This window comes from Anguilla rostrata, chromosome 16 (genome assembly GCF_018555375.3).
Source record: "Anguilla rostrata isolate EN2019 chromosome 16, ASM1855537v3, whole genome shotgun sequence".
NCBI classification, from domain to species: Eukaryota; Metazoa; Chordata; class Actinopteri; order Anguilliformes; family Anguillidae; genus Anguilla; species Anguilla rostrata.
Window position 1 is genome coordinate 18,424,391 of NC_057948.1, and position 12,917 is coordinate 18,437,307.

General features: G+C 45.2%; 1 protein-coding gene across 1 annotated transcript in view; it reads right to left on the reverse strand.

Moving 5' to 3' along the window:
• Positions 1-12,917, reverse strand: part of LOC135241611 (A disintegrin and metalloproteinase with thrombospondin motifs 7) — an 84,256-nt gene that overhangs the window by 63,972 nt on the left and 7,367 nt on the right. Inside the window, exons 4-8 of the mRNA XM_064312138.1 lie at positions 12,341-12,534; positions 8,194-8,277; positions 5,625-5,749; positions 3,857-4,006; positions 569-712 (exon numbers count right to left, since the gene is read on the reverse strand). Of these exons, the coding sequence (XP_064168208.1) occupies positions 569-712; positions 3,857-4,006; positions 5,625-5,749; positions 8,194-8,277; positions 12,341-12,534 (697 nt within the window). The remainder of the gene's footprint in view (positions 1-568; positions 713-3,856; positions 4,007-5,624; positions 5,750-8,193; positions 8,278-12,340; positions 12,535-12,917) is intronic.

The window sequence follows — 12,917 nt, forward strand, 5'->3', positions numbered from 1 at the left end:
CGCCCCGCCCCGCCCCAGCCCTCCCCTCCCCTCTCCTCCCGGCACCACGCCACGGCCTCTGGGGTTCAGACTCCGAGATACTGCGCCTGAGGCTGGTGCTGAGCACTGAGAGCAAGGCCAGCATGACATCATCTGAACTGACTATTCAGTGGGGAAAATGCCAAAGAACACTCAATGCTACAAGTATGAACTAGGAGACCAAGAGGACCAACAAACCCAAAATACCATACAGCCCTCACTTCTAGAGAAATTCCCATCCCATATGCAATGATTTAGTGCATTATGGGCTTATGACACCTTCGCTGGTCTTGGCAGGCTGGCCATTGGATGGCTTGTGTACACAATGTAATGTAATGTAATATGATTCCTGGCACAATGTGACATCAGAACACATTAAACAGCAGCCCAAAGAAATGAGATCCTTGCATTCAACTGCAATGGCACCAGTAGAAATGGCATTGCATAAAGGAGGGAGGGAGGTGAGAAAAAGAGGGGCACTGGCAAAGGTGCACAAGAGAGAGTCAGAGGGAGTCAGAGAGAGAGAGAGCACGGAAGCGCGCGCACTCACTCGAGGAAGCGGGTGATGTACTGCCGGCTGCAGCGGGACCAGCTGGGTGGAGACGTGCCGTACAGGAGCTGTGGAGACATGATGAAAGGTCTTTTCCCGATCGGCTCACAGTCATTTCCGTTCCCATCATGCTGAATCCCAAAGCTGCAGTGTAAAAGCACATCCACAAGAGGGCACTGTGAGTGAATGTTAAACACACGTGTACACATACACAATCACACACACACACACACAATTCACACACACACAATTGCACATGCATGTGCACAAGCACACCCCAAATACGTACTCTTACACATACACATACGCACACATGTACGCACATGCATTCACAGAGATATGTTCACACGCGCGCACACACACACACGCGCGCATGCACGCACACACACACACCAGCACAAATGCATACAGGTGTGTATGCATGCAGATGTGCTCTCCCTCCCTCACTAACTCATACACACATTCACATTCCCAATTCCCACAAAGCATACCAACGGCTGACACCTGATCCTCCAGCAAACACTGAGCATGTAATGATTGCCAGAATTCCCTCTAACATCACCTCAAACTGCCTTTATAAGAGGAGCGACCTCATTCTCACACCAGCATTACAGGCTGCCTCTACGGCACGCAGTCTTCACTGGCTCCGACAGGCCCCTAGTGCTGGTGTCATACTCTCACAGTCAACCTCCATAACCATGTGTTCCTGACACTCAGAGATTACTTCACAGGCCCCTGTGATGCATGTCTGCCAGTGTTTCCAGAGCCAGACCGAATGGACTGATGTGTAGCGTGCGCATCGTGTTCAGTACGCCTGCATACACCAGAGCAAACACAAAAAGAGACTGTTAAAAAAAGCTGATCTCTCACTCTTACAATATACACCTGGAAACACAGATGCTGCCAAGCATGTTTTAACACGAGTGATGGCATGGCTTCTCAACCACAGGCGCAGTGGTGTGATTTGTTGGCAATCGTTTAATTAAGTTCTCCAACCACAAGTTTCCAGTCAGGTGTATGTGGAACAATGAGGTGATCTTGTCTCTGAGGCTGGCAGGATGCCCAAAGGCCCCCCCTCCCAGACAGCACTGAATGCAGAGGGATTATGGGAAACCCGCACCAATAAAGAGCATTGCTGTCAGGGCTCCCAATACTACAGAGAGGTGCTCCTTAATTTACACTGTGAACAGATGTGCAGACACACACACACACACGCACGCATGGGTACACACACACGTGCACACACACACACGCGCGCACACACACACATGCACACACAAACACACATGCACACACAAACACACACAAACACACTCTTGTGCAGACTGTTCTACAAACACATAACACACGTCGGCATGGCAGCACACAAAGAAATAAGAAAATCACAAACAAATTCAACTATTCTGATTTTCTCGCTCTCAACACAACAACCACAGTTATTCTCGCTGACTCTTGGTCTAAAATAATAGTATTCTTCAGAGGAAGAGGTGCAAGTTTTTCCAATATTCCTATTCCAAATAGGCCCAGCAAACACAACTCCTTTCAATCCTGTTCTTCACAATTCTCTTTCACACGGTGGTTTCACGAGACAGATAGGATGTCTCGCACTGGTGTCTAGACATTTCTGTGTGTTTATGACTCATTTTGAGAAAACGTGAAAAGACGTGAACCAAATAAAAGAAACCGAAAAGTCGAGCTTATTCATTTTACTTTCATTTATTTTACAATTAAATCTAAATCTAACCAATCCACCCAATTTAAACTAGTTATCTAATAACGATCTGGATGAGTTGAAAGTGCTAATGGTATGGTGCTAATGGTATGAACACAGCTGAAAAGTACTGAAATAGCCTACATCACTTAGCGCTGTTCATCTCTCATGATTAAATGTGCTACTGTGCAAAGCGGAGTGGAACTGCCCTGAGTTGTTTACGTTATGGAAGGATTAGATTAATGTGCGTGTGGCCCAGTGAGCGTATGCGCATGTGCCTGTACAGTTGTATCTGTGTGGCTATGGCTGTGTGTGTGTGTGTGCGTGTGTATGAGAGAGAGTGTGTATGTGTGTGTGGTGCCGGAGTCTGAGAATCTGAGTTTTATTTTTGAGATGGATTCCTGCTGTGTATGGAATTTGTTCTTCGCTTCGCTTCCTGCCTTCTGTACGACAGGGCTGCAGCTTCGACTATCTCAACATACACTCATCTTTCACTCTCTCCTGCTGTCCCCCCCATCAACCCACACACTTTTTCACATGCTCACTCAGTTATTCCTTCACTCACCCACTCACTTGTTCACTCACATACTCACTCATTCAGTAGCTACAAAAAAATACACTTTATTAAAACAAGCAATCTCTTTTCTGCACCCTGCAACTGCAGTCAAAGCATAAAACCAAGTAGTTGAGATACACTATTTAGTTCAGACAGGAAATGCATAAAGATGGGAAAGCAAGGCAGTACCTCAATTTCACTTTTATCTCTATGTGATTATGGCTTGAATAAATACCCTGCCGTGCCTTTGCTCAACACAAGCCTAGATAACATCCAGATGCACGATATAGACTATTCTCTGGGGACAAAAGTTGGTGTTCGATAAGTCTAAGTGGAATCTGGGAGAAATCAGTTCCAGGGAAATTATACATATTCACCTGATAACGCTGACGTGAAACAGGCAGGCTATTTGTCCTATACAGACAACCAAATCTCCCTTTTCAAGGAAAGAATAATTAAGACATCAATTTCGGTTCAGTCCCCATTTCTCTGTAGAATACACACTGTCACACAATATTTATATTTTGAAGCTGGACAGAAAGATTATCCTAAATTAATATTGAAATATATATATGTTTTCATAAATTCCACAGGCACATTTTACATCCAAAGTTTCAGATAAATTCAAAGACTTTCTCTACAAGACACCACTTCTAAACTTAGGATGACTTCACAGGCAGAGGAGGCCTGAAGTTATCGACTTCAGATTTCAGGCTGTGTCCCGAATTATCTGAAACTAAAGCTTAGCAGACCATATCTCAGCAAGATGGCGTGTTGTCTAACGTAACGTAGCAATGTGCAGTGTTACCAATCACCCATTTGACAATGGCAAGGTGTTTGAATTATTTAGCAAATACCTAACTTTCCACCCACAACAATAAGGAGTTTCTGTGTGATCTTGCATTCTCAAAATGTGAGCCACAGGGTCTGTCTGAGCGATTTCAGCAGCAGGGTGCAGTGTCAGACAGCGGCAGGCAGGGGGCAGTGTGCGTGCGGCGGGGGGGGGGGGTGCGATACGTACTTGTGGCCCAGCTCGTGCGCCACGGTGAATGCCAGCGGCAGGCCGGTGTCCTCGCTGATGCTGCAGCTGCGGTGGGGCTGGCACATCCCCGCCACGTGAGACAGCCCCAGCGTCTCGCACGGCTTGTTGATGGCGGCGCAGATGTCCTTCCTGGGCACAGGGGGAGGAGCGTCACTCCCTTTCGCCTCAACATGCCCCGTCTTTCCATAATGGCAACGGGAAAGCAGAAATTCCAAAAACATCCCGAAGAGGTGACGCCACTGTGTGCTATCAATCTGTGAATTGTGAGAGCCAATCAAATGACTGTGCCTTTCAATGAAAACAAGACTGTTACTATACGTCATTAAGCCGTCAATGTAGCAACTCGCATAGCAATAACCAACTGGAGAAAAACAATCAGAATAAAATGGCGCCTCCTGTAGGGCTTTTCAGTGCTTTTTAGAAGAGCTTAAACTAATAAAGGTTGTAAAACAGGTATACACCATGTCAGGTTTATACGTTTTTCATTTTCAATGCCACTGAGAATTTTATATTTTGCAAGCAGTCTAGTGTGAAGGATAGTCATCCAGGTCAGTGCACCAATCAGATAACAAGTCTACTGTAGCTGGTTATCAGTAGCCATATATATATAGCATGCTAACTCTGACACTTGTTGGCCAGTAGTAAACGTTTGCTAGTCTAGGTCAGAGAAATGTTTTCAAGCTAATTGTCCATCTTCCACCCTTCATTTTGAGGCCAGAAAAGAAGAACACAAGCTGCTTTTTAGAGTAAAATGACCAGCCACCAACTGTTTCCCATTATCCACATCAACAAAGGCATTAAAGAAAGAATCTGCAGGGGACGACTGTGTGCAAGAAAGCTGCCGAGGATCAAACCCATCAGAAACAAAAGGCCCACCCCTAAGGAGCAGCATGCGGTAACAGCCCCCCAACCCAAAACATCAGCACAACAGACCGACACTCCACTAATTACGGTTCAGATGACACACTTTAATTATAAAGCTCGTCAAGCAAATGAGCAACGGAGAAACAAGTCTGCAGGCAGAGCACTGCATTCACAGGGAAAACCAGAGAGAATGAGGTGTAATCGAATGACAGCACCTCACAGGAGGACATACATCACTTCAGGGAGACTGAGATAAAGCCATGAATGATTGTTTTGTGAAGATACTAATAATGAGTGCCCCCCCCCCCCGCCCAACCAGCCCCCTCTCGTTCGCCTGTTCTTATGTCACCCATCTTTCAGTTGAGAGGCGCTGGCTTATTCCTGAAGAAAAGCCATCTAAAGCTGTGCATGAAGATCAAAAGGCAAGGTTTAAAGGAGCATAGCCGATTAGATATGGCCTTTATCCCCCAAAAAAACAGCCCAGAAATGTGAAAGATGCAATAACTTACACTATACCAACTTCAAAGAAAAACTGATCATTAAAAAAAAAAAAAAATTCTGAACATTATTGCTTTGATACTCCAAAGCTGGATCACAGTGAATTCCCAAAAACATACAAGTGGGGATCACAGAGCATTCCCAAAAACACAGGAGTGGACATCACAGAGCATTCCCAAAAACATGCAAGTGGGCATCACAGAGCATTCCCAAAAACACAGGAGTGGACATCACAGAGCATTCCCAAAAACATGCAAGTGGGCATCACAGAGCATTCCCAAAAACACAGGGGTGGGCATCACAGAGCATTCCCAAAAACACAGGGGTGGGCATCACAGAGCATTCCCAAAATCACAGGGGCGGGCCCCAAAGGAGCCGGGGCTACCTGGTGAGGAGGACCGCCACGTCATGGTGCACTGGGTGCTCGTCCCCTTTCATGTTGAGCCGTTTCTGCCATTTGCAGAAGCTGCTCAGGCTGTTGTCTGCATGGTGGGTGATTTTCAGGTCGTCCTGGAGACAACAGCCTTAAGGTTACACACATTTCCCTCAGCTCCACTGAGGGTCATCCAAGCACCCCTGGCCCCTGATACAGTGTGATAAACCCAAGAGAGCCATAACCGCATTAAATGATCAACTAAGTGCTCAGTAACAAATTAGGGCTAATGGCACGACTTATTTGTTCAGTGAATGGGAGAGGAAACTAAGATTCATAATGGCAAATATAAAATAAAAATACATACGTTATAGATCAGTGGTCTCCAACCCTGGTTCTGGAGAGCTGCAGGGTCTGCTGGTTTTCATAGTGACTCTGCACTTCATGAATCAGTTAGAGCAGTTGATTACACAGTTAACTCAACTCACCTGGTGTCTTGGGTCTCAATTGGGTGCTGATTTTAAGGTGAAAACAAAAACCAGCAGACCCTGTAGCTCTCCAGGACCAGGGTTTGAGACCACTGGTATAGATAAAAATCAAGCACAACACTGCCTGGAATGCTTTAGAATATGGTGGTAATTCAAAATAATGAAAAACCACATCACAGATCTTTCACAAAATACACTGTTGATACACTCTCTGAAATAAAATATAAAAATGGCACGTTTTTGTTCTTTAAAAACAAATTTCACAAATGTACCCTGAAAGTGCAATAATGTTCTATTTGGGTGCTAATGTGTGTCCTTTTACAATAAAAAAAGGTTCAAATGAATCATGTATTTCCTAGCAATGGGTACAAATGTCTGTAAATACAAGGTACTCCCATGTCTGGACCTCTTTAGACACTTGTTTTTTCTGAGAGTGTCATTGTCAACATTGATAAAGACTAGTAAATGTGCTTTAAAAAGGATTCCCCAGTTTTTCTGATTGATTAAACTCAACAAAATGTTACAATACACACAGCTGCCAGTCCAGTATGAAATTATAATGAGCAACACTACCGATGAAATTTTTGGAGCTTTTCAATCTGGAAAGTTCAATCAGCACGTTTCTCATTTTTTCATCCGTCAGACTACTGCAGCCCTGGAACACCTAGGAGTTTAACATCAGATTATATACCTCCGCACTTTATAGAGCCAAGCAGTTCAGCAAGACTGCACTCTTGTGTCCATTACAGTCACACTTAACAAAGTGATATGGGAAAAATGCTCAGAAAGGAAGATATGCCAATGCTGATCATGCCAAGGGAACAGCTGACATTGAACTGGCCATCTACGTCCAAAAATGCCTCCTATAACAGGACATACTTCACAATAAATATGAATGTCCAGTTTCATTTTCATAAATAAAACTACACTGAATTGAAAATGTAAAATAACTTGTTTGTCGTTCTAGGATGCTGAAATCTGTGGCTTTTCACTGAGACTCTTTGTGGCAAGCTAGAAACACACAAATATGCATCATACAATACATACAATTTAATTTACATTACATACAATTTAAACACAATTTTGTTGCATCGTCCTATCTGGGCTTATTCTGAAACAGCTGACTCGCTTGCTGAACATGATCCCTTATGTATTGCATGCCCTTGTCCTTTCGAGACATAACGACCCCCTCGCCCCCAGTCCACAGCACTGGTTGCTCTATTCCTAGCTTTAAACGGTCTTTATGACACTCCATTTCTGAAGAGCTGAGAACATACTCTGCATAAAATAAATAAGTGCTCTCGTGCGATGTCAATGCTGAGCAATACCCTCCCGTGCAACTCAGCGTTGATTAGCTGGAAGCACCACTCGTCTTTTAATCATTCCGCAAACGGCATTACTTTTCTTTTCCCTTCATTAATATTCCATCAATCATCTTCCTCATCATCGGTCGCTTGTGGTGAGGGAGGAGGCTAATGAGACTGATCTCCAGGGCAGCGAAACGTACGCTCAGATCCTCGTTCTCAGCATTCCCGTTCAGCCGCGCGGGTGAGGAGCGGACCGCCAGCCAGGCCGCTCCCACAGCGAGCTGCACGCGTCCTCAAGCACAACACCATTCCTGCGAATGCCCTCATTAACACTGTGCAAATACTCAAGACAGCTGAATATGGAAATCTATTATAACATGCTGTCTATTAAAAATCACAGCCTTCCTTTGCATTGGCTGCCACATTTGGTATAGTTCTCTAGGTAAGCAATGCTGGATATCTGAGAGGATACCCTCACCAAAACAGCAACTATCAATTTAGTGCTGAACTCAAGATTGCGAAAGTGCAACCACAGCTAAGTGTTTTTCAAACTGTTCACAGCAGGTAAGCTAGCTGGGGAGCTTTCAAATGTCTGATTATTATTTCTGCATAAAAAGAGGCCCAGGCTTCACAAAATGCATTGATCTATTTTCCTTACTTCACAGTGAAGGTGGAGGTAGGCCCCTGATAACATTTCCAAACCGGTCTGGATGTGTAGCTTTAGCAGCTGGTATTAGGAGCATTGTGGGAAGAGTTCTGGGCAGTGACCAAGGGCTCCAGTCTTACCTCGTCCTTCTCCAGCAGGATAAGGCGGACCACTACAATGTTGATGGCGTTCCCGATGCTGGCATCGCGGTACAGACCCGACACCTGGAACATAAGTGAGTCAAGACATCAGCCAAACCAGCCTCATTTTTGGCTATGCAGAGAGGGCCCGAGGCGATTCCCCTATGCTTACGAGCCAAAAATACACACTTCTAAAGACTGGAAACATCACAAAAACATGATGTAACACTGCACCATTTGAGAAACGGAAGCCACATTTCATCAGTAACAGCAGTTGCCATCACATTAACGGTGTGCAAATGGGGAGCTGAGCAGATCAGCTGACTCCAGCACCTCTACAGAAGCTTTGGTTTGATCGTGTGGGCTCTAACAGAGAGCAGCATGATGTGTCCTGAAAGATGAAACCTGTCTTTCCCATTTCCTTTCCTGTCCTTCAAAATAAGATGTCAGGCGTTTTTGCTGTATCCATGGTAACTAGAGACAGCGAAAATGATTTGGGGACCAATACTACTTCAGAGAGAAAAGAAATAATGACGGAACTATTTTTACAGCAAGTCCTATGTTTTTCATTTCCCAATGATGACATTAATGAATTAAAGTTAGTCGTAGTTAAACTAGGAAAGGTGGTTCAGAATTGTTATGTCGTATGTTATCTGAGGTACCTGTCAATCCTTTGTTATGCATCTATTCAAGGATGGGGTTATCTGAGGTGTATAAAATGTGGAATGTAAAAGGCAAACCACAACCACATTAACGTGTCTGTCTCACCATTGCATTTTATGCAATGAAGAGGTTTCTGCACTGCTCTTTTATTCTGCACAGCATACAAATTGTTCAACTTTTGAGAGGCCAATAAACGTGTTTAGAATTCACTAGCTGTGCTCTGGCCACTTTTTTATTTCTCCACTGCACTCCATTGGAACATTGATTAGAGCAGTGCGCATCCCCTGTTGTGAACATTATGCAGCTATTAAGAGACAGAAGTGGATGGTTTGTGAACAAGATACATTTATCTAGTTCTCACCAGCTAGCTGGGTGAACAAAAATTAAAATTGGGAGTTTATATGGAAAAACATGATGTGTTGCAGCAGGTATAGGGCAAAAAGTTGTAATATTTCTACATTTCCAAGTGTTTTTGCTATATTCTTCATTCTGTAACCATCTAAACTATTGACTTGTTTTAAGTGGATTCTCCAGTGGTTAGGATGCCGCCGGCCATGGTGGGTGTGTTTGATTCATTTTATTGCTGCTTGAAAAGTCACATGGATGCAACCGATGAATACAGCTATTCAGCAGTGATACTCCTCTCTCCGATCTCTAACATGGAGGGCATTTTTCATTGAAAGGTGTCCTCCACATTATACCCACGCACTGCGCAGGAGATATAGGGCAGTTCAGCTCTGCACCACTGCCATTAAGAAATGTCATAAACTAGAAAATCAAATCAAAAAATTGTTTCCCAGCAGAATGAAAGAATTCTTTCTTTACAAATATTTTAATTTTTTTTTAACCACCACCATTATAGGCTTGTTGGGTTAGCCTGAACATTTCACTCGTGGTTATACTTTGCAACATTCCAGGACAAGTGTCTCTCAGCTGTTACCAACTCAGCATCGCTGCTTAACTGTTTACTGCATTCGTCCCATGACACACCGTGGAAACAAATTCTGAAAACAAAGCAAAACACATACAGAAAATAGATTTTTCTTCAGTTCTGAATCACATTAGCTTTCTGTACAGCAGACCAGAGTGATACTTTACCTCTATTACTGCACTGTACTGGTGTTCCATGCACCTAGAAAGATTTCATACATGCTAGTCCAGACCATCATAATGTGAAGCATTCTTAGACAAGCCTTTCTGTTCTGTACTAGGTCACCAAACACAATGACCGTCATACCACAAGATTATCTAGCTGCATATGTTAAAATTTACTTCAAAGATTTGATTCATTGTTATCTATTTCTGTGGACAATACTGTCTCAAACATTTCAACATCCTGTTTAGAGCCCACTGACTGAATTATTGAATAATCTCACTGCAATGAGCAGTCTGGTAGTTCCAGAAGCAAAAGCTTACCCTGTATAATAAATCCCCCTTTTCATTAGGCTTCACTGTTAAATAAGGTCAGATTTCTGAATGCACCTCCAATGTCTAAATCATCTCCATGGTTGGACTTCAACAGTCCTCAACCTGGTCCTATAGAGATTACAACCATAACTAAAGAAAAGACACATTTACATCGTGGGTTGTTACAAAGTTTTCCTTGAACTTCCTTGCGTGTTTCCACGGTTCTATTTCTCCAGTGATGGAGAAATAGCCATTTCCTGCTCGCTTGGTCTCTGAAACTCGGAGGGCACCGCATCAGAAGGAGCGGCTCATGAAGGAACTTATTCATTACGAGGCTCATTCCCGCGCTGCCAGGGAGAGAGAATGCCTTCCACTCAGAAGATGAGATCCCCGAACAATCACACCATGGTGCTCACGCGGGCTCCGTCCCCAGAGCTCAGCCACGGCAGCACTTCCTACCTGGCAAAACTAAGGCTGTTTACTCTGCGCTGCAGCTGCCACTGATGACAGCGCTATTCAGATGGAGCCCATTTAGTTTCTCAAAAAAAAAAAAAAATTCTCTTTCCTCCCCGGCTTTGAAGTGCTAATCACTGTGAAGCAATAACAATATGTAATACTGCCTGTACCCTGACGGGAGCCATTAGGTGCATTTCCTTTTTGAAATTTATTTCGGTTCACGTCTGCCATTTCCATAACAATGGAGCTATCGCTGGGAGGATGGTGGCCATTTCGTGCCTTCAGAGGAAACCTCACTGGCCAGCCGCAACATGCTACTCCCTTTGTCTGTCTGATTTCCACAGAGGGATATGGAGGAGAGACTCTGGACTTCATCAGGCACTTTAAATGCAGGAGGGGGCCTAAACGAGCAGTTCAGGAAGAGGGGGGCGGTTAATGAGGGCTGCATACCCCCCCAGCGTGGCACCCCTCTTGTGTTTGGATAGTGCTCTCGAGGTGACTGCCTCTCCTGACTCCAGAATGATAACAACCAGCCGAACCTCGGCAGGCACTGCGCGTTCTGGAACATTTTCCTAGCGGAGGGTGACAGTCTCAGGGATGGGTCAGCTGACTTGGAGCAGATCCAGGAAGTGCTGATGGAACAAGGGTCATTTCACAGGAAGTTGTGGTTGACAGGAAGGCAAAATAACAAGAGGACAAAGGCAAATCTGCACCTCATCCACAGGGATGCAGCACTGGAGATAAAATATAGCATTAATACCCCAGAGAAGGGAGGTCTGGGACACAGTGAATACCAAAGGCCTGCCTTCTCAGTCCACGATGGACGTTTTGCTTCTCTACTTATATTTTTCACATGAAAAAAGCCATTTTCTTTTCTTTCCAATTTCGGCTCACGAGTGACTCACTCAACAAAGACTGAGTCCACGGCCTCGACACCCATAGACTGACTCCGATGTAACTGGGTGCCCACAGCAGCAGGACGTGATCATCATCCTCCCACTTCACCAGGCCAAGGCTCTACAGGGGAACACTGTTCACAAGCCCCCTTGCTATTTAACCGGGACTCAGCAGGTTACCAGTTATCATCAATGAAGGACGTGTCTCCGACTCAGTCCACTGTAATAGTGGGTTATTCTTTAAGCAAAACGCTGGTCAGTTTGCAAGTGTGGGAGACAGTCACTCTCGTAGCGGCTGAGCAGACTGCAGGACTGCAGTAACTTCAGCTGCAGTGCTCCCTGTGTGGGTGTGTGTTACATACTGGTGACACATGAGCATAATTCAATAAGCAGAAATAGGGCAGGGGTAATCACAAAAATAATATTAATTATAAGAAATCAAAACACGACCGCCCATCCACACCCCTGTTTTTATACACCAAAAGTCCTCTTCAGTATTATTGTATTGCAACCCAGCAGATGTTTTTATATTAACAGATCAAACTGATCATGAGACAATGCATCGATTCAAATCACACACTTGGAGCTAGAGGGCACAGCAGGCTCAGTGCTGCAATGCAGAGGTGTAGAGGTTACCCGAGACTCAAGCCTGATCACTAAACTAGAGCAGGGAGCTGCGGGGGGTAAGGGGGGGGAGGTTGGAGGGGGCGGCGCGGCTGACTCACGATGTTCATGACTGCCAGCACATAGCTCTCCACGCCCTCGCTGCCGTGGTACTCCACCATCTTGGGGTCGGCCACCACCAGGGTCTCCACCCACTTCTCCCGGCTGACGGAGCGCGGCCGGAGCCTGCGCCTCTGCCGCCGGCCCTCCCACCGCTCCCGCTGGCGCTCCGCGCGCGTCCAGCCGCTGCGCAGGTCTGGGGACGGACCGCGAGAAACATGAGTCACTCTGTTTACTAAACCCGGCCACATCTGACAGGAGGAGGAGAGGGAGGAGGAGGGGGGGGAGGGGAGAGCAAAGCTCTATCAGTATCACAGACACACAAGGGGCCAGAGTACACTGGACAGACAGCACAAAAAAATGAGATTATAAGGAACATCACACTGGTGAAATGCATCTCACTAATGCTCGAGAGAAGCCAGACACTGTAAATTAATGGAGGACGTTGAGCCTTCGCTGTGTGGGGAGCACTTGAGGAGAGAGGCTGCCAAGATGTAGAGAACCTATAATTAAGCTCTCTCAGGCTCTGAATGCTGCATGGTTTGCCTTCTCTGATTCATGTTCCCCGACAAAGTCGAC